Source organism: Phyllobates terribilis, unplaced genomic scaffold, assembly GCF_046119375.1.
Source record: "Phyllobates terribilis strain yellow unplaced genomic scaffold, ASM4611937v1 Scaffold_10__3_contigs__length_209671492, whole genome shotgun sequence".
Classification (NCBI taxonomy): Eukaryota; Metazoa; Chordata; class Amphibia; order Anura; family Dendrobatidae; genus Phyllobates; species Phyllobates terribilis.
Genome location: NW_027362770.1, coordinates 55,289,297 through 55,311,004, shown reverse-complemented (window position 1 = coordinate 55,311,004; position 21,708 = coordinate 55,289,297). Strand labels below are relative to the sequence as shown.

Genomic DNA, 21,708 nt, shown 5'->3' with positions numbered 1-21,708 from the left:
CCTGTAATCTGGACTGCAACAACTGTGAGTAAAATCTTGGGACTGCATCGCACGGACTCTGTGTTCATTACTGACTCCCTGCACTACAACCACCATCATCCACCCACACTGCCCTGAAGCTACACTCTTCCTGTGGTGAGTAATAATACCATTGCAGCAAAACCACCAGCTTCAGAGGACTGTTCCGCAGCGGCGGCCCCTTTGGCCGCACTCCACAGGTGGCGTAGTCGGACATTATAAAATCCATATATACAAATTACTGTTGGATTGACCGCCCTGGGTCACGGACCGGGTCACCGCCACAGTGACTACAACCCCCAGCGTCTACCGGCCCGGCTCCGGGTACCCCACGGCCCAGGGGGCGCGTCAACTTCATAGGTCCCTGATCTGAGACCACTCCTGCTGTGTGATTTGCCCCACCTCTGGATCTCGTTGGCCCAGGCTATATGTCAGAAACTATTGCACCAGGGCTTGTCGGTGCTGCCACAGTCGCTGCAACATGTGCAGAGTTGAATTCCACCGTGTCGGCACATCGCATTTCAGCCGGTGAACTGGCAGGCCCAACGACTTCTGTAGAGATGTAAGTCGTTGAGCTGCGGGATGCGAACGGCGAAGGTGAGCACACAGCGACCATGCCCTCTGCAGAAGGCCATCTAGTCCGGGATAGTGGGCTAAAAATTTATGGACAACCAGGTTCAACACGTGAGCCATACAAGGCACGTGTGTAACATTGCCCCGGCGAAGGGCCGCACCCAGGTTTGCAGCATTGTCGCACACGGCCTTCCCTGGTTGCAGGTCCAGTGGAGACAACCATTCATGAAACTGGGTCTCCAGAGCTGACCACAAGTCCTCAGCTGTGTGACTCACATTTCCCAGACATTTCAAAGTAAACACTGATGCCGTTGAGCCCTGCTGCCAGCATAGTAAGGAGGTGCGCAGTTAGAAAGCAGGTGGCATTACCAGAAAGGCTTTGGGTGCAGGTGGAGGACCGAGAGGAGGTTGAGAAGGCAGAAGCAGTGGAGGAACTTCTAGATAAAGAGGATTGACGTACAACTCGCGGGGACGGCAAGACTTGGACAGCAGCCCCTTGTCCTGCTGTCACCATAGTTACCCAGTGCCCTGTCAGCGACATGTAACGCCCCTGTCCATGCCTACTCGTCCAAGTGTCTGTGGTGAAATGCACCCTGTCACACACAGAGTTTCTCAAAGAAGCAGTGATGTTGTGTGCGACATGCTGGTGGAGCGCAGGCACATCTTTCTGTGAGAAGTAGTGCCGACTGGGCATCTGGTACTGGGGCACTGCGACGGACATAAGGTCTCAAAAATCCACTGTGTCCTCCAGGCGGAAAGGCAGCATTTCTGTAGCCAACAGCTTGCAGATGGTGAAATTCAACCTCTTAGCTTTCTCATGGCTAGGAGGAAATGGTCTTTTACTTGTCCACATTTGAGGGACCGAGGGCTGGCTGTTGTGCTTTGACGGGGTTGAGTAGGGTGTCCCTGGCAAACTGCCGGTCTGTGAGGAAGATGCAGGTGGACATGTTAGGTTGCCTTGATCCAAAGGTAGTGCTCTCGATGTCAGAGAGCTCTCAACACCAGCAGGTGTTTCCACTTCCCAATGAACTGACGACCTGCCAATCACACTGGCTGTTGCAGGTAAAGAGGTGGCAGGTCTGCGTCCAAAAACATGTATGACTGCTGTCCCCCCAGTCACAGAGGATGAAGAGGCCGCGGATGCACAAGATGGGGCAGACGGTGGTTGGCCCAGCCTGCTAGGCCGCATTGTAGCACAGTGAGCTTCCCACTGCAACTTATGCTTCATATCCATGTGACGGTACATGCATGAAGTACTCAAACTATGGATTTTTTGGCCTCTACTTAGCTTTTGGTGACAAATATTACAGATAACACGAGTTGGGTCATCCTTATCGATCTGAATAAATGCCCAGGCTATGCAAGGCTTAGAGCCCATGCGACCTGAAGAGCCACTACGACTTGTGGTCAGAGGCAGAGTTGTGGTTGAGGATGCAGTTGTTGACGTGCTTCCAGTACTTCGTCTCTGTCCAGGAAGGCGCAACCTAACCTCGTCATCAATAGCATCTGTGACGCCCCGCTGCGCTTGGTATCACAGATCCTAGAAGAGTACATTGATGGAATCCTCCACAAGAGGCCCCCATAAACATTCACACATCTCCACCTTCCACCTCAGACCAGCAGAGGCAGCCCGTTAGGGACATAAATAGGGAAGGTGGAGCTAGGCAGTTCAGTTCCTCTGAAGAGTTCCTGCAGTAGAGAAGCCTAAGAGAGGTCAGTCTGCAGTGGAGCTCAGTCCAGTCTAGAGAACTCGGTTAATAGTTCAGCAGTGGAGCACGAGGCTCCTGCTAGCTAGATTCAGGGAGCCCAGATAGAGCTTAAGGTGTGCCGGCGTCATAAGATCGTTGAAGCGCGGCAAGCTGCCGTTAGTGTGTATAGCCTATTGAGGGCCCGAGTAGGCCGAAGGCGAGTGGCGAGTTAGTACATAAGGGGCAGAGGAGCTTAACCAGCTCACCCCGAAGCATTTACCGGACACCGGATCCGAGCTTACCGGGATCTCTATGACCCAGTAAGGCATAACCGGAATCCCTGGAGAACTACAAGTCCCAGGATCGCTAAGGTGCTGATACGTAACAGAGCCAGGAAACGCTTAGGCCCCGCATACTGGGAGCGTGAACTTCAAGAGAAGGCCCTACCACAAGGTCAGCCAGCGCAGGACAGAGACAAAGTTAGGCCTAGCTCCAGGCAGGTCAGAAACTTACTGCGCAGAGGCAAGAAACAGGAGGCCCTACACCCGCTCATTGGGGAGGATCCTGATATGCACCCTTCACCCTACAGTGCTCCAGGATGTGCCTGAATTTCCTCCAGTAAAAGGTACTGAAGTGACTACCGTGTCCGTTTCCGTTCTTGCTCTGACCCAGCTGGGTCTCGCCTGTCCTGCATTCCCCCTGCATACGCTGCCCTGAGACCTAGCTCCACCTGTGGGGAGCTATACCATCGAGCTGCCTTATCACGGGCCTCAGTGGACTGCTGCAGCGCTGGTGCTTCTCACCAGATACCACAGGTGGTGTCACAAACTCTTATAAAATTAACAATTATCCACCCTTTTAAAGAGTGACCCCAGGGTACGGGCCAGGGAGCCGACCACCGCGACATCCCAAAGGCCAGGCAAAGGCCCGGGTGACCTCATCGACTGGCTGACTGTGGGTTGACAGTAAGTGGGATCTCCAACCTTGTCATCATCACCCTGTGTGTTATCACACCCGTCGTCCTCAAAGCCAACCTCTTCCTGCCCTGACCGAAAAGTCAAGTTGTCGCTCCAATCAGGTATTTGAGTCTCATCATCGTCTTCATCATTGTCTCCACCAACAGGAGTTACAGTTTGGGAACGAGGGTCTACATTATGCTCAGAACCTTCTTCATCTGGTCCTGGATCCGACTTATAAAGATTCTGGGCATCAGTGCAGATCATTTCCTCGTCTGGATTAACAGAAGCTCTGGAGCAGACCTCCGTTTCCCAGGCTATAGTATGAGTAAACAGCTGTGCAGACTCAACCATCTGTGTTACCCCATACTCAGACGGGCAGCTGGAGACTTGGGAGCTGTGAGGAAGCAAGTGCGATTGGGGTGACACCTCTGAGGACTGGAGTATTTGTGATGTTGAAGTTGAGGTGGAGGAGAGCCCACTTGAAGGAGCACTTGATATCCGCTGAAGCACCTGCTGTTTTTGTGCCTCATCTGGAATTTGTAGGGATGGGCGTGTCATAAAGGGATCGTATCACATTGTCCACGAAAAGAAGTCGACATGTTAGTTTGGCTGGAAGATGGTCTTTCTTCTGCAGATGTTACTCCCCCCCCACCGCGGGGGGCTCGACCAACCAGCGGACAGGCACCAGTATTAGGAGAGGGGGGCTGGCCGTCAGGGTCCACCGCGGCTCTGGCACAAACCCGGCGACACGGAGGTGGCACGGGCAGGAACGGACTGGACGTGTCGGCTTCTCACTTTTTGGATTTTAGAAGGGCATGACATGCCTATATCTGTGTCTCCCCCTCCTTTTACTCCTCCACCTCTTTTATTTTCGCATGACTATATGTACTTGTCACTTTTCCATGTGTTAGTTATGTCTTCTGAGCAGTTTGTCAGCTTTTGGACACCTTTGAAGGTGTTTTCTATGTGTTTCTATGTGTTTTTGTTTGCCTGCCATTGGTTTTAACGGTGTTCGAAGGTGTTCGACGAACAGTTCGACGAACAGTTCGGCGAACACACGGGTGTTCGACGAACCGAACCGAACTCGAACACTACGGGGGTGGCTCAACACTAATTGGAAGCCCTATTCATTATAATATACTAAAATCTAAAAAAAAAAATTTCCCCTTTATTTTTAACTTCACCATGTTTTTTGGTCATAATGTTGCAATATAGTGCTACCATTAAACCTACGATGCCTGATTGTCAATGCAGTCATACATTTTAAGCAACATTAAAGGGGCCTTCCCATCTCCGAGATCCTATCCCAGTATGTAGTAGGTGTAGTAATAATAATAGTAGCAAATACCTCCAATTAGAAATGTAGTATAGTTCTCCTAATTAGCTATCTCTCTTACCTCATGTGCAGGACATTGCAGTAGCTTAGATATCTATGGCTACAACAACTCATGTAGTGACAGTTAGTCAGCGGTTTGTTGTCATAATCATGTTTATCTAAGCTACTGCAATGCACTGCAACATAGCGAATCAGAAGAACTATACTGCATTTCTCATTGGAGGAATTTGCTAATATTTTTATTGCACCTACTACATATTGGCGTAGGATCTTGGAGATAGGAATACCCCTTTAATAGAAGAACAGCACAATGAAAGGCTCTAAGAAAAGATACAAAATGTTTTCATTATGGGGAATTATAAGTATTTACTAAACAGATGTCAGAATCGCTACCAGGTCCAGCTTGCTTGTTTGGCCTAGGCTTAATATTACAAAATATCAAATGTTTAAACATCATCTGCATGTTAAATTCTGCATCACATCGACCTGCTTTCCGTCTAATTTAGTAGTTTTCTTTTATATCATAACTCTATCGCTGGAATCCTCTCAGATATATCCACCACATATGTTTCCAATTTGAAAAGCTTTGTTTATTAGCTTGAAGTATGACAGCAATTTAGCATGAGCTGTAAATACAGATATTAAATAAACGGCAACTCATAAGAGCCCAGATTGAGCATATTTAACTTTATTGATGAGCAGATGTTTGAAGGATACCTGGATGTAATGAAAAGAAGGAACACTTGCAGGTTATTTGTTGCAAAATAGAAATGCCTACAGATTTATGACACTCGAAAAGAGTGCAGTATATTTCCTAGAAGTAATTCCTAATATAATCGATGAACCGTGCTTGATTATTAGTAATTATTATCATAATCAATTATCTTGTATAGTGAAATATACAATGCATATAAATATATAAATTCATTCTTCTGGATTGTGCTAGCAATGTGTCGGTCATCATGTCCACATACATGTGGTGTACAGATGTAGCAATGTAGTAGATGCCTTTACATAAGCCATTATTGATGGCGATTGACAAACACAAATTGTTCAGTGCTGCTTACTGGCACTTTTAAGACAGGCCATTGAATGATGACAGAACAATCACTAATACTATCCTGTCTCCATGCAGTATAATGTTATCTATAGTATGGCCTCTGCTTACAGGGGTTCCATCATTTCCAATAATTGGCCAGTGTAAACAATTGTGCTGCCAACAATAGGCAAACAGCATAGGGTCTGTATGGTTGTATTAGCAAGTGATTTTCCCTATATAGATTGCACAATTCCACATGAAAAGGTCTTTATCTACAGCAGCAGAGAATGGTAATATCGTTAATAGGTGCCTGATATGGGGAATATCTACCTATATAAACCAACTTTTCACATACTGGTGATACCAATTCAGAAATGAAGAGTGAAATAAATAAATAAATTCAGCCCTGCTGCATAGAAAAAAATCTTCTGTTTCCAACAGAGCCACATGAATAGTTATTATATGTGGCTGCACATATTTTACACAGTATCCAGGAGGTACATGAATTAGCTGACTCTGTCTTTCCATCTTTGATGGTAGTACTTTTCTTCCTCTGCCTGTAGCCCACTCCTATTTTACAATCTATTCCCCATCATGACCATCTAGACTAGTTTATATAAACCTTCAAGTCTGGCTTACACATTGCTTCTAATCCTGCAGCCTTTGCCATCTCTGGGTCCCCACAAACCCACGATTACCCTTCTGGACCAATGGCTCTGCACCACTGAAGTTGATACCGTCTCTTATTCCAGATCACTGTCCTGGTCACAGGTCTGGCCAGCTGTACTCCAGGGTTACAGCCATCTATCAGTGTCAACTTAGAAGCTTACTTTCTTTATAGTTTTTATCATATATGTGTACATGTTGTACATGTAAATGTGTACCTGTGGTACATGTATGTTTATTATATATGTGTACTTATAGTGTATGGTCTTGTCATTGCTTCTCTATCTGTCATTAGCAACAACTAAGAACACTATCTTGGCTTTCACTCCTAAGACTCTGCATGGGTTGACCAACTATAACTGCTCCCTGCTTAGACAACTTCACTACAATCCTATTTCTATTGTAAAACTGCAGCAAATACATGAATTATAAATAATAGTTTTATAACATATTTTAGCATCATATCAACAATATAGATCTTCAGTGGAGTCAGCCAACTTTCACTACTTTACAAACATAATTATTTTACTGAGAAATTTGATAGGAAGACGATACCAGCTCTTCTTGCTGCTTTGTGTATGTTGTTAAGGGCTTTAGTGGAGTGTAATGATATAAATTTAAACCTAAAGGTTCTTATTCATAAATCTCAGCCAATTTGTCTATCCAAATATTTGTGTAATAATTTTGTTATATATAACCAATTAACAGAAAATAGGATCAATTCACACTAGCGCTAAACATAGACTGGACTTATTCTCTTTATATCTACAATCCATTCACAGTAGAAGATATTAGAGACTATCAGACATTGGGGAAAAGTTGAATACCTTGAGGCTGCATTTGGGCACCATACCCATAGACTAGACGAAATGTATACTGATGTGGTATCCTTATGGCATATGGTTATTCGGTAACTACTGTATATGTCTGTATACTGCTGCCTCACCTGTAAGTTTAGTTGACTACACTTTTTAATAGACATGTGCTTAATGATTTTTTTTTTTTTAAATGGTATAGAAATGCAACTCTGTAGGCATACATATGGGGCATGTTTCAAAGGTTCCTTCCAAACCTAATGCCAAGAACACAATGTAAACATACCCCTAAAGGAATTTTTTAAGTAAATCAAAAATATAGAAAAATGATATTTTAAAAGTAAGTTCAATAATTTACTAATATACTCCTATAAGACTAGGTGCCACATTCTTCTGCCAGTGACTTCAGCCTAAGTCACAGCCTCCAGTTTGCTTGACACAGGACAGGAATTAACATGAGACAGTTTCAGTTTACAGTATGTGACTGTGAATAGAAAGTGACATGTTAAGCATGTCAAGGTGAAGAGATTTTTAAGCCACAATGCTCCTCTCGTAAATATGCAAGGAGAATCATTACCCCTTGCATCCTGATCAGACACCTATCACCCAGCCAAACCAGATCTCACATTTTGTACTGACAAGGGGCAGTACCCCAAAACACAGTGTCTGCAAATTGAGATTCTGGTTCTGGGTTTTATCCTCAGGTGACAAGGCTTGTTAGAGAGTCGATATTGACTATTAGGATTGCTACCTCCTATAGGTGGCACTAGAGTTCTAGTCCCCTTCCTCTCTGAAGAGACAATTTGTGAATAGAAAAAAATATTGATTATTATGAAGGAAGATATAAAATATAAACATAAAAAGTCAAACAATGATTTGATCATGACGAATATGGCGCTAAATTGTGCTGACTGTTGCTTTATTTTATTTTCGCAGTAAATGATAAAGAAGAAAAACTTTCTTCCCCATGTGAAATGAAGTACTGTGGACAAGGAAGAAGATGCATTGTTAGTCTGGAATCTGGACTTCCAGAGTGTTTTTGTGTGGAGAAATGCAAGCCTAGATATATGCCAGTTTGTGGATCTGATGGCAAGTTTTATGAAAACCATTGTGAACTTCACCGGTCTTCCTGCCTTCATGGAAAGAAAATATACATTGTGCACAGCAAAGACTGTTTCTTCAAAGGTAGGCTATAAGCGTGCATGATGTTAATTTGTAGACATTTGTAAACCAATATCTATATTTACTAGTTTACAAGCATTAATAGAGGAACTTATGGAGCACAGATTCAGAATTTCAAACTTAAATTTGTAACTTCTCTCCAACGTCATTTTTTTCCACGATACTTGCATAATATTTGTCAAGAATTTAATTCATGCTCTGAAGTAATGTAGCCTTCAAAATAATGGAGGATTTTAGCCATATCTTCCAACAATGATGCTCATGAGGAATAGTTAGCAGAACACAAACCTTTGGAGGAGATTGGTTGTGAGAAGGGCATTGGGACATTTGTTGCCTGAACATTTAATGAAGATTTAAACTTTTAAAAGTTGAAAATTTAAGATTTCCTTTGACATTTCAGAGTACATTACAATGAAAATTGATAATTGTAAGACAATTTAGAAATTGTAATGATGAATTGAACCCAAATAATCTTATGGAATTAACTCTAATTTATATAATGTGTTTCTTTTGGTTATTGCTCTGCACTGAAAAATCATTTTTTATTGCTTTATTATAATTTGCAGACTATGGCATGAATAATACCAGAAACAACAACTGAAAATATTTGTTTTCACTTTAGACTTTAGTCTTTTAGAAGAGATCTACAGAATTTGAGATAAACGTTTTATAGAGTGGTATCCCACCTCTGAAACCCAACTGAATGCAGAAGTGGACACTAAATAGATTGTTCACTACTTCGATATTGATTATCTATCCATAGGTTAATTCATCAATATACAATTGGTTGGGCTTGGAGACACACAGCAGCCCCCCCATTGATGTGCTGTGATCATCCCCAGTGGTGGCTATAGCTAAATGTTGTAAGGTGCAGAACAGCACAGCCCAGAACACTGATTCTTTTCCATTGGCAAGTACTGAAGATCAGCTCCTATTGAAGAGAACAGGAAATGATCTAAAGACACTAAACAGAATAGGGCTGTGCTGTTCTATACACTGTTTATATCTGGCCATCACTGGGGTGATAACAGCTGATTGATGGGGGTGCTAAGTATTGGACTCACACTGATCTTATATTGGTCACCTATGGATAGGTTATCAATATAAAAATAGTCAACAAATTCTTTAATGTGCATGGTACTATCAGTTAAAGGGAATCTGTCAACAATTCAATGATGCATCACTTATCAAGCTGTGTGCAGTTATTTACTTATAATGAAGGTTTTATCATTAGGAAATTATCATTGCTGTGACTAGCTGACATGTGAGCAGTTGCCTGACCACGCCCCTTCTTGTGATAAGCAGCTCATTGTCAATAGACTATGTACATACAGAAACTTGTGTGAGCGGGGATAGTTTCTGAGTTCTACTATATGCTGCATCTAAGAACCCTAATTGTGTCAAAACTGCTGCACCCAGTGAGCTAAATGATACATCACTAGATTCAGGGTCTGTTTTCCTACATTTTGCTGCTCTCAGTTGAGGCAGCAAAAACCTGCTGACAGATTTCCTTTAAAGTATGTGGAAAATGGGAATTAGGTATATAGCTCATATTGATGACATTTCTCAATTCAGAAACCTCCTTGATGCAGCCACTAACAGTTGTCTTCCGGCTTACAAAATAGGGGCCGTGGTATTAGTTGTGACATTGTTGTAGCACATCTTATAGATAAAAGACGTTCAAAGTAATTGTGCAGAATATTTTCTTTTACCTGTTGTTGATCATAACTATTTAGAACACTAACTTCATGGCTTGAATAATAATTGTACTGCTTGAATAATTCTGACAAAGTTGATTTGGCAGGTAAGCAAAAACCTGCTTTGGATGTCACATCAAACCAAAATTTGTGTTTGATGAACCCAACCCACCCACATTGAGCATAGATCAGTTCCAAGACTTGCTGCTACATTCATTTCAGGCATCCATTATTGAAAGTCATTAGCCGGTGTAATGAAGATTGATATCAGATGCTTTTTGGATACATTTGTTTTCACTGAAACTAAAATAAGATAAATACTATGATTCAAAAGGTACAGATGTTGAGTTCATAGCTATTACAGGAATAAAACTCAATCCTGCTTTTCATTTTGTAGAGACCTGAGCCTGTTAATAGTTATTACATTTTTATTACATGATTTAAATGCTACTCGAATTAATTTAGCGCAATATACTTTTATTAGTTTAAAGTGTATGCTGTTTTTCACTATGAAATATGTTGATTTATAGCAAGTGAATGTCGGAATTTATACCTTTCAGCCTTCTAAAATGATAATGTTACAAATTATTAATATTCCATAGGACATGACAGCTCTTGAATCTGTATCAAACATTGGACAACCAATTTTATGTATCTTCAAATCAAACTTACTGAATACATTTGATTGTCACTGAATGAATGATACTGTTCGGGGATGATAACAGGCACAATACTATACTAGTAGTTCACCTAACTAAGAGAAAGCTATAATACCCGGGAAAGCTTCTAATAAAAGTGTTGTGCATGTTAAAAAATCTATGAGACAGTACAACCAATTGGAACATGTGATGAAGGTCAGACCCCCCTGAAAAGAACATAGAAGGGGGTCTTGGACCTGATCTATGCTCCTTATTGTTGGGTTGAGCTCACCAAATACAAATTTTAAGGCTTATTTAATATTAAAGGCTTTTCCTAAAGATAACTGAAAGTTTGGAGTAACTCCGATAAATACAATTGTATTACTGGGAATGAAAAAATAAAAAATGAAAAGGGAACTCTTACTCAGCAGAATGAGACCGCCGCTGCAATACTTCCCTTATTTTAGTATCCCTATGTCTTGCCTTGTGTAATGGTGGCTAGATATTGAATCCTTGCATGTTAAGATTACATTTTGGTTGATATAACATAAGACAATGGGGCGATTAATCAAGACTGGTGATTGTCTTTCTGGTCTTGATGAGGGGGAATTTTGAAGTGAACACTCCTGATTCATTAAGAAGCATTAGCCTCATACTACAGCCTCTGCTGGAGTAAGATTTGTGGTATAGGAAACGCCGTTGCTCATCATTAATTTTACAAACGGGGGTCACCACACTCCCATTCCACCCCAGCTCTGCCCACTCTGTCGGAACTGGTGCGAGAATGGCGTGAACATGGCAAAAATCTAATTTTTTGTTCACAATCTGACATTTGCGCCTAAAATTGCAACTTTTTATTGCTTTTTTTCTCCATAAAAGATTTTATGAATTGCCCCCAAAGTCTTTCATTTGTAAAAGACTTTGCAAACTGAGTTCTGTAGAAGATATACCTGTAAAGGCTCGAGAACATTAACAAGAACATTACTCATTATACTTAACTACTTTTGGAAAGTAGAACTATGAAAATATCACCTCTAATTGTCTTTTACATTTCTTGTCATTGAGTCTATAAATAAATTAGGAATCTGACAGTTATAATACTCTGGTCATTAGGACTCAAATCCCCTTCTTGCTTTGTCAGTTTGCACAGATTGCCACTGTGGACCCTTAGAGTAGTGTGTCATGGTACAGCAAGAATGTGTTTCTACGATTCCTTATACACCTTATAGGCAATGTCAGTATAGAAATGAGAAGTAGTGACTGACTTCAAGAATTGCTTGACATAGCAAAACCATAGTAATTGCTGACTTTGGAGAATGCAGCAAACTGCAAGCTTAAATATTGATAGTTAACTGAAATCGGGATTCTGGGAGAATTAGGAGCTTTAGAAAAGTGTTGGCATCAATAGAGTCTTGTCAAACAAATTTTCTTCCTCAGGAGATTTTAGAGAGCAGTGCCCTTTGGTTCCTTTCGAAAACTCTGTTCTTGCTTCTTGGCATCTCAGCTAAAGAACTGCTGACTTGGCATCTGAATTCACTTTCAAATATATTTGAAAATCAAGCTGTAATTGAGCAAAATGTATTTTGAAGCTGACCCAAATATAGAGATTATGGAATTTTCATGCAAGAAATTACATGTGTAACAGTTCCAGAATTTAACAGGAAAATTAAGCCTCATGGAGAAGCCAAATAATATCAAGAAAGAAATTAATACCTAAACATAAAAATAGATAAAAGTTGTACTATTTCACACCTAAATTAAATATCCTTGAGTTGTCATCTGATAAGGTGTAAAACATTCAGTTTAGCCATCTCTTTCTTGATCATTTTCTTTTGGATAGCTGACAACATTTAGGCAATATGTCAAGTATCTGAATTTGAACCCTTGTTCCTGTGTTCTATTGTCGGCGTCTATTTCTTCTGAGAAACAGTAGATACACCTTTTCTTTGGGTATTTTAGTTCTGTTATCTTTGTTTCTGTTGGTTTTGTGTAACAGGTGTTTTTCGTTACCTGTTTGACTGCCCTATCACCTTTCAGGTGCTGCTTTATATACATTACCCTACTGGTGTTTGCTGCTGGTAATCGACTTTGTTCATTCACTTAGTTTATGTTGGTTGCAGTTGTTTTGTGTGTGATTCCTTTTTCCTTAGGGTATTGCTACTCTAGAGATACTAGGAGCTGCTAAGAATATTCGAGGTAAGCCGCCGTCGAGTGGGGTCACCATTGCGTTATCTAAGAGTGCCACCCTCCACGGTCAGGCAAGGACAGACTAGTGTCAGAGAATGGCTTTTCCCTGTCTGAACAGGGATCTGTCAAGTTCAGGTATTTGTCTCCCTGGTTTGAACGTTACCTGTGTGAATGTGCTTTAGCAGTCATAACACAATGGCAAAAATGTGTATATATTTATATATATGTACATATATATACAGTACAGACCAAAGGTTTGGACACACTTTCTAATTTAAAGTTTTTTCTGTATTTTCATGACATTGAAAATTGTACATTCACACTGAAGGCATCAAAACTATGAATTAACACATGTGGAATTATATACTTAACAAAAAAGTGGGAAACAACTGAAAATATGTCTTATATTCTAGGTTCTTCAAAGTAGCCACCTTTTGCTTTGATGACTGCTTTGCACACTCTTGGCATTCTCTTGTTGAGCTTCAAGAGATAGTCACCGGTAATGGTTTTCACTACACAGGTGTGCCCTGTCAGGTTTAATAAGTGGGATTTCTTGCCTTATAAATGGGGTTGGAACCATCAGTTGTGTTGTGCAGAAGACTGGTGGATACACAGCTGATAGTCCTACTGAATAGACTGTTAGAATTTGTATTATGGTAAGAAAAAAGCAGCTAAGTAAAGAAAAACGAGTGGCCATAATTACTTTAAGAAATGAAGGTCAGTCAGTCCGAAAAATAGGGCAAACTTTGAAAGTGTCCCCAAGTGCAGTTGCAAAAACCATCATTCGTTACAAAGAAACTGGCTCACATGAGGACCGCCCCAGGAAAGGAAGACCAAGAGTCACCTCTGCTTCTGAGGATAAGCTTATCCGAGTCAACAGCCTCTGAAATCGCAGGTTAAGAGAAGCTCAGATTAGAGACCAGGTCAATGCCACACAGAGTTCTAGCAGCAGACACATCTCTACAACAACTGTTTAGAGGAGACTTTGTGCAGCAGGCCTTCATGGTAAAATAGCGGCTAGGAAACCACTGCTAAGGACAGGCAACAAGCAGAAGAGACAAGTTTGGGCTAAAGAACACAAGGAATGGACATTAGACCAGTGGAAATCTGTGCTTTGGTCTGATGAGTCCAAATTTGAGATCTTTGTTTCCAACCACCATGTCTCTGTGCGAAGCAGAATAGGTGAACTGATGGACTCTACATGCCTGGTTCCAACCATGAAGCACGGAGGAGGAGGTGTGATGGTGTGGGGGTGCTTTGCTGATGACACTGTTGGGGATTTATTCAAAATTGAAGGCATACTGAACCAGCATGGCTACCACAGCATCTTGCAGCGGCATGCTATTCCATCCGGTTTGTGTTTAGTTGGACCATCATTTATTTTTCAACAGGACAATGACCCCAAACACACCTCAAGGCCGTGTAAGGGCTATTTGACCAAGACGGAGAGTGATGGGGTGCTACACCAGATGACCTGGCCTCCACAGTCACCGGGCCTGAACCCAATCGAGATGGTTTGGGGTGAGCTGGACCGCAGAGTTAAGGCAAAAGAGCCAACAAGTGCTAAGTATCTCTGGGAACTCCTTCAAGATTGTTGGAAGACCATTTCCGGTGACTACCTCTTGAAGCTCATCAAGAGAATGCCAAGAGTGTGCAAAGCAGTCATCAAAGCAAAAGGGGGCTACTTTGAAGAACCTAGAATATAAGACATATTTTCAGTTGTTTCACACTTTTTTGTTAAGTATATAATTCCACATGTGTTAATTCATAGTTTTGATGCCTTCAGTGTGAATGTACAATTTTCATAGTCATGAAAATACAGAAAAATCTTTAAATGAGAAGGTGTGTCCAAACTTTTGGTCTGTACTGTATATAGTTGAAACCAGAAGTTTACATACACTATATAAAAAGACACTTATGCATGTTTTTCTCAATATCTGACATGAAATCAGAATGAACTTTTTTCGTTTTAAGTCAATTAGAATTACCATCATTTTTAATATTTGCCAAATGCCAAAATAATGAGAGAGTGAGAATGTTTTAAGGAATTTTTATTAGTTACTGCAGAGTCAAAATTTTACATACATTTAATTAGTATTTGGTACCATTGCCCATAAACTGAATGACTTGAGTCAAACGTTTGGGGTTGGGATATCCTTCAACAAGCTTCTCACAATAGTTGGTTGGAATTTGGGCCCATTCCTCCTGACAAAAGTAGTGTAACTGATCGAGGTTTGTAGGTCGCCTTGCTCACACCTGCCGTTTCTGCTTTGCCCATAAATTTTTAATAGGATTGAGATAAGGGCTTTGTGATGGCCACTTCAAAACATTGACTTTGTTATCCTTAAACCACTTTGTTACCATTTTGGCAGTATGCTTTGGGTCATTGTCCATTTGGAAGACCCATTTACACCCAAGCTTTTACTTCCTGGCTGATGTCTTGAGATGTTGTTTCAGTATTGCCACATAATCTTCTTTTCTCATGATGCCATCTATTTTGTGAAGTGCACCAGTCCCTCCTGCAGCAAAGCAACCCCACATAATGCTTCCACCCCCGTGTTTCACAGTTGGGATGGTGTTCTTAGGTTTCCAAACTTCTTCCTTTTTCCTCCAAATGTAATGATGGTCATTATGCCCAAAAAGTTCAATTTTAGCTTCATCAGACCACAGGACATGTCTCCAAAAATTGAGGCCTTTTTTCCTGTGTGCATTTGCAAACATTAATCTGACTTTTTTATGTTTCTTTTGGAGTAATGGCTTCATCCTGGCAGAGTGGTGTTTCAGCCCATGTTAATACAGTACTGGTTTCACTTTGGATATTGACACAATCATACCAGCTTCCGCCATTATCTTCACAAGATCTTTAGCTTTTGTCCTTGGGTTGATATGCACATGTCGGACCAAAGTACTTTCATCTCTGGGACACAGAACCCGTCTCCTTCCTGAGTGGTATGATAGCTGGACATTCCTATCTTGTTTGTACTTGCATATAATTGTTGTACAGATGAACGACACACCTTCAGGTATCTTTAAATTGTACCCAAGGATGAACCAGACTTATGAAAGTCCACAATTTTCTTCCTGATATATTGTCTGATTTCTTTAGACTTTCCCATGATGCTACACACAGATGCAGTGTGTTTCAGGTGTGCATTGAAATACATCTACAGGTGTGTCTCTAAGTAACTCAGACGTTGCCAAAATAATTATCAGAAGCTTCCAAACACATGACATCATCATATGGGCAGTCCACAATTGTTTAAAGGCATAGTAATCTTAGTGTATGTAAACTTGTAACTTTGCAGTAAGTAATAAAAATGCCTTAAAACATTCTCTCTCTCATTATTCTGGCATTTGGCAAATATTAAAAATTATGGTAATCCTAATTGACCTAAAACGGGAAAGGTTTGTTCTGATTTCATGTGAGATATTGAGAAAAACATGCATATATGTCTTTTTATATAGTGTATGTAAACTTCTGATTTCAACTGTATATATATATAAATATGTATCATGTAACCCATAGTGGACAGGTTTTTTGACACAGATGACTTGACGTTTAAGAACTAAAAACAATATATTTATGGTGGATTAATACAAATCCCTTAAAGAGGAATTTCCCCGGTGACCACACTAATCTTGTTGTAACCATGATTATCATCCCACTTTCTTAAACTGCAAAATGTAGTATCTACTTAATACAGTACTAGGAAATATGACTTGGTATGAGCTCCATTGACAGTCCATAACGATGGTCCACCAGGCCTCACAGAAACTAATTGAAGAGGACAAGGTAAAGATTTCTATTTACAGGAATTTTTTATTAGGTGTCATTTCTCTTTAATTTTTATAATTGTGATATTTGTTTCTCTCTTTCCATGTTATCTTTCCTGTTAAAGAATTTCAGACCAATGATGTTTTATGTATAGATGTTAATATGTTCAAATTATGAGTGAGGTAATTGATTATGATCTACAAACCAAAGAGTGCAGTAATTCATCGTGTTCTTGAAGAGGGGTGCAAACATCAAATATGTGAAATTTATACTGCATTACTGCTATATAGAATATACTTGGCCAATTCAGGTGTGCCCACCAGCCATGACAAGGTGACCTTTCTTGCAGTAGGATCATAACCAGTTCTATAAGACAGGCCTCTCTCAAAATGAAAGGGAAGGGATGATCTAATGCTAATTAAAATCAACCTTAGACTGATGGGAGGAGCTCTTAGCTTCATTCTGTTAGGACTTACTGCTTTCTTTTTGTTTCATTGTATTAACTGTGATCTGACTTTAGTTGGTGTATGAGATCAGGAAAAAATATATTCTTTTTTCCCCAAAAACAGTTTCAGTTTTCCACTGGTATTCCCTTAAATGTGGCTGAGATGCAATATTCTGTAAAGTCCAAATATAAGAGTAAGTCTTTTTCCAGTAACAAGGCAGACCTAATTTTTTGGCACATAAAAGCAGCATCATACGCTCCCCACTTTATTGCAGATGGTGGACTCTATGACTATGAACTCTAATGAACTATGTGTCCATTGTATTCCATCATAGTGGAAAAAAATGTTTGCGTTGTTTGGGCTAATAGATTAGAGGATCTGTCTTTGAAACATATTTACTTAAAGAGGTTGTCGAATAAAATACATTTCAATCAATAGATCTTGGAATAAAAATAAATATTTTTAGACGTATAAGTAAATAATGTTCCTGTGCTGAGATAATCTTATAAATGTGCCCCTGCTGTGTACTGTGTAATGGCTGTGTCTGACCGTGCAGGATCACGGTCTGATCATACCACAGCTCCTGGGGAGGGAAGGAAGCAAGAGTATACAGACATTACAGCATGGGATCACAGCTGGTGTATGTTGGCATCAAGCCAGGGGTTAGTAATGGAGAGGCATCTATTAACCCCCCCCAATTACTAAACCCGTAGTCAAAAGCAATAAATACACACAGAGAAAAGTCCTTTAATTGTAAAAAGTACTCCCGACAATCACCCTCTTTTACCCATTCCCTACCTTTAAAAAGTAAAATAATCCAAAGGGGCCAACCATAAATTCATCCCATGTCCCATGATAATCCCTGACTCTGCTACATCTGGATGCAGTGCTGAGAGGTGACATGAGCAATGTGACCACTGAACACAGCAGCTGGTACACAATGACAGTGGCATGTGAATCTGGTGGCTGTGATGAGCGCTGATGTCAGTAAGGTTATCGCAGTTCACAGCCGATGAACAGTGGTAACCCTACTGACCTCACTGTTCACAGTGTAAGAAATTTCTTATGCTGTGAGAGGTGATGTCAGTGAAGCTACCACAGCTCATCAGCTATAAACTGCTATAAGCTTACTTACGTTAGTGCTCATCGCAGAGGACAGAGTGGGAACCATCCGTTTGGGCCCCCCATTCACTTGAAGGTTCAGGATCAAGTTTGGATACTGTTGCAGGGGTCTAACCATCCCTAGAAAGCAAGGCTTCTGTGAAAGCACCAGAAAATACTTCATGTTCTAACTCGCAAGTTCATTAGTTCACCAGTGTACAATAATGATACAGCATGTTCATCCTAATATCATATTGTCATATTAACTATTTAACAAGCGTCGAGGCATAATAAAGAATCAATAACTTGTAAATCCAATAGAGGTTTCAACTTCTAAAATTAGACATTTATTCTGCGTTAGTATGACTGCCCACATAAATATTGGAGCTGTTCCTTACATTTGCAATGAAGATCTAAAACATTTTCAGAACATTGCAGTCTTTAGCTAAAACCATTACATGTGCTTTACAAAACACATTTTGTAAGTTTATTGCAGATGGAATTAACTCTGTGCACTGCATAGGTTCAGTTTTAGAGCTAAGAGAGAAACATTATGGCTTATTCGGAAATGAATCTTTCTCAATGCTTATTATGGTAGAACAGGTTCTGATTTGGGGAAACTACCCTTTATTGATATCTAAAGGGATTCTCTGGGATTGGTCAAGACTAAAGAATGTTGTAGAATAAAAAAGAACCATTCTTTACCCATTGAATCACCAGCCACCAGTGATTTCACCAGTCCAGCAGTGATGACTCCTCTAACCATATTGCTGGCCTCAGCTGTGACGTTTGCATGTATGACCACTAAGGCGATTAATTGTCTGCAAGGGTCATGTGAATAATGGATATCAAGTCAGTGTAGAATAGAATCATGTACCATGATTGCCCCAGGGGTTCATTTTTATGACATATTGTTGTGACAAATATCATAGTTGAATCCCACCAGTGGGGCAAGGGCAGATAGCAGTAGATTCTACCATCTGAGAAAATCAGGACAATTATGCAAATGACACTCTCATCAGAGTTTAATCAGAGTGTGCTATCTGATGTTTCGTCGGATTGCACCTGGACCGATAATACTGCTGTCAGCACTAGAGATGAGCGGTGTTCGACTCGAACTGTTCTCCAATCTCAAATTCGAGCTGTTTTGGGCGGTGTTCGAGCCGTTCGGCGAACACGAACGATTTGAAAAAAATTCGGCTGTTCGAGGTTATGTTCGATAACTGTTCGTGCACCAAAATCCTAATGCTGAAAATTAATGTTAATACGCAGTTTGAGTGTACAGCGGGGTGGGGGGAGGGGCAGGGGATGGATCTCTGCAGGAATAATGAAGATCTCCATTTTTTTTTCTCTTTCCCGCATTTACAGTGGGGAGGTGCAGTCTGTCAGCCTATCAGCAGCGCACACACGGAGCGAACTGCTTTTTTTCACACAAGCAAGGGCATGTGTCATTGGCAGTGTATGTCACATGTCGTTGCCCTATAAGAACCAGCCATTTTCCCCGTCACCACCATTTTCTCACTGCTGCAGCTGCTTGTTAGATGGCACCGCTGTTGCTGTGTGCACTATACCTTGTTAATTTCAAGCCAATTTTCGCACAAATCTACAGATAGCTTGGGAGTAGGGAAGAGTTGTGATTGCAGTCCTTTTAAGGACTAGGTTGCATCATTTCATACGACTTTTATCAGGCAGGTCTGTGCTCTGAAATAGATAGGTTGGGAGTAAAGACTAATTGTAATTGCAGTCCTTTTCAGGGCTAGGTTACATCAGTTCCTATCACTTTTTGCCAGGCAGGTCTGTGCCAGTGCTGTGCAAGTTTTTATAACAGCATTTGGCTAAATCTAGCAAAGCAAATCCTTTTTGGCCTATTGCAGAGTGTGTTAGTCAGTGGAGTAGCCTATCTGTGTTGCAAGCTACACCACCTGTGTATAGAATACAAATTTTTTTACTGCACCTAGTGAAGTAAAACCTTTTGGGCATAGCATCATTCTATTAATCCATCTATACTAACCTCCACCAGGTTGCAAATTCAATATAATTTTTTTCTGCATCGAGATCGGAAAAAATATTTAGACTTCTAGCAGTGTGTGGGACTTGTTCTATTTGTCCATCTATACTAACCTCCATCAGGTTGCAAATTCAATATATTTTTTTTATGCATCTAGCTCTGAAAAAATATTTAGGCTTCTAGCAGTGTGTGGGAATTGTTCTATTAGTCCATCTATACTGACCTCCATCAGGTTGCAAATTCAATATAATTTTTTTCTGCATCTAGCTCTGAAAAAATATTTAGGCTTCTAGCAGTGTGTGGGACTTGTTCTATTAGTCCATCTATACTGACCTCCATCCGGTTGCAAATTCAATATAATTTTTTTCAGCATCTAGCTCTGAAAAAATATTTAGGCTTCTAGCAGTGTGTGGGACTTGGTCTATTAGTCCATCTATACTGACCTCCATCAGGTTGCAAATTCAATATATTTTTTTTCTGCATCTAGCTCTGAAATTTTTTTTAGGCTTCTAGCAGTGTGTGGGACTTGGTATATTAGTCCATGTATACTAACCTCCACCAGGTTGCAAATTAAAAATAATTTTTATCTGCATCTAGCTCTGAAAAAATATTTGGGCTTGTAGCAGTGTGTGGTACTCATTGTATTAGACCATCTATACGAAGCTCTATTAGCTTTGAAATTAATAATAATTTTTAGCTGCATCTAGCCCTGAAAATAATTTTTCTTCCCAATAGTGGTAGCAATAGAAATATGGGGCGCGCGCCTGGCTAACCAAAATATACGCTTCATAACAAAAAACACCAGCCTAGCGCATTGCATTAATAAGATGGCATCATTGTCTCTCCCAGTGCTAGGCCTACTACGCCGGCTAGCATTCCTGTGCCTAAAACACAATGTATGGGTCCGCGCTAGCCACTATGCTGAGGGGTCTAAAGCTGCTGCTAATGCTTTATAACAATTCAATTGGCAGATTTTCACAGAGATCTTCCCCAACGCCCACCCATTGGGCAACAGTTGCCCACCCTCCCTATGGGATCTAGTGGCGAAAAGTTGATGCCATTAATCAGAACGTCAGTTGCCCCGTCGACGTGGCAAGCATACGGTAAGGCATGGGAAGAGTGGACACGACTAGTAGCAGGCAGACGGGTTGACCAATGTGAACAAGCCAGATCACAAGTCACCATAGAATTTCTCCACCAGCTAATGATGAGGGGCATATCAGGGGCGTCAGCGCAGCGGTGTCTGACCAGAGTAGCATTTCACTTCCATCTACTGAATTGGGGAGATGTGACAAAGATTCATCATCAGACAATCCATAAAAGGGTGGAAAAGGGGTCAGCCAAGTCAGGAGTGTAGACGTCCCGTCCCGTGTCACTAAAACTGATTTCTCACATCATATCCCTAACACCATTAACATGACACTCACAATTTGAAGCAACACTACTGTCTACTGCATTTGTGATCGCCTTCTTCGGGGCGCTATGCATAAGCGAATTAGTCCCTCAATCCAAAATTACCACCAGTGGAGGCTTTTTACACCAGGACGTAGACATAGTCAATAATGCAATACGTCTACGCA

General features: G+C 40.9%; 1 protein-coding gene across 3 annotated transcripts in view; it reads left to right on the top strand.

The window, feature by feature from the left end:
• The window catches only part of FSTL4 (follistatin like 4), a 1,654,952-nt gene that overhangs the window by 667,188 nt on the left and 966,056 nt on the right, over positions 1-21,708 (top strand). For all 3 annotated transcript variants that reach the window (XM_073649560.1, XM_073649559.1, XM_073649558.1), the window contains exon 4: positions 8,031-8,279. In XM_073649560.1, coding sequence (XP_073505661.1) covers positions 8,031-8,279 — 249 coding nt within the window. The remainder of the gene's footprint in view (positions 1-8,030; positions 8,280-21,708) is intronic.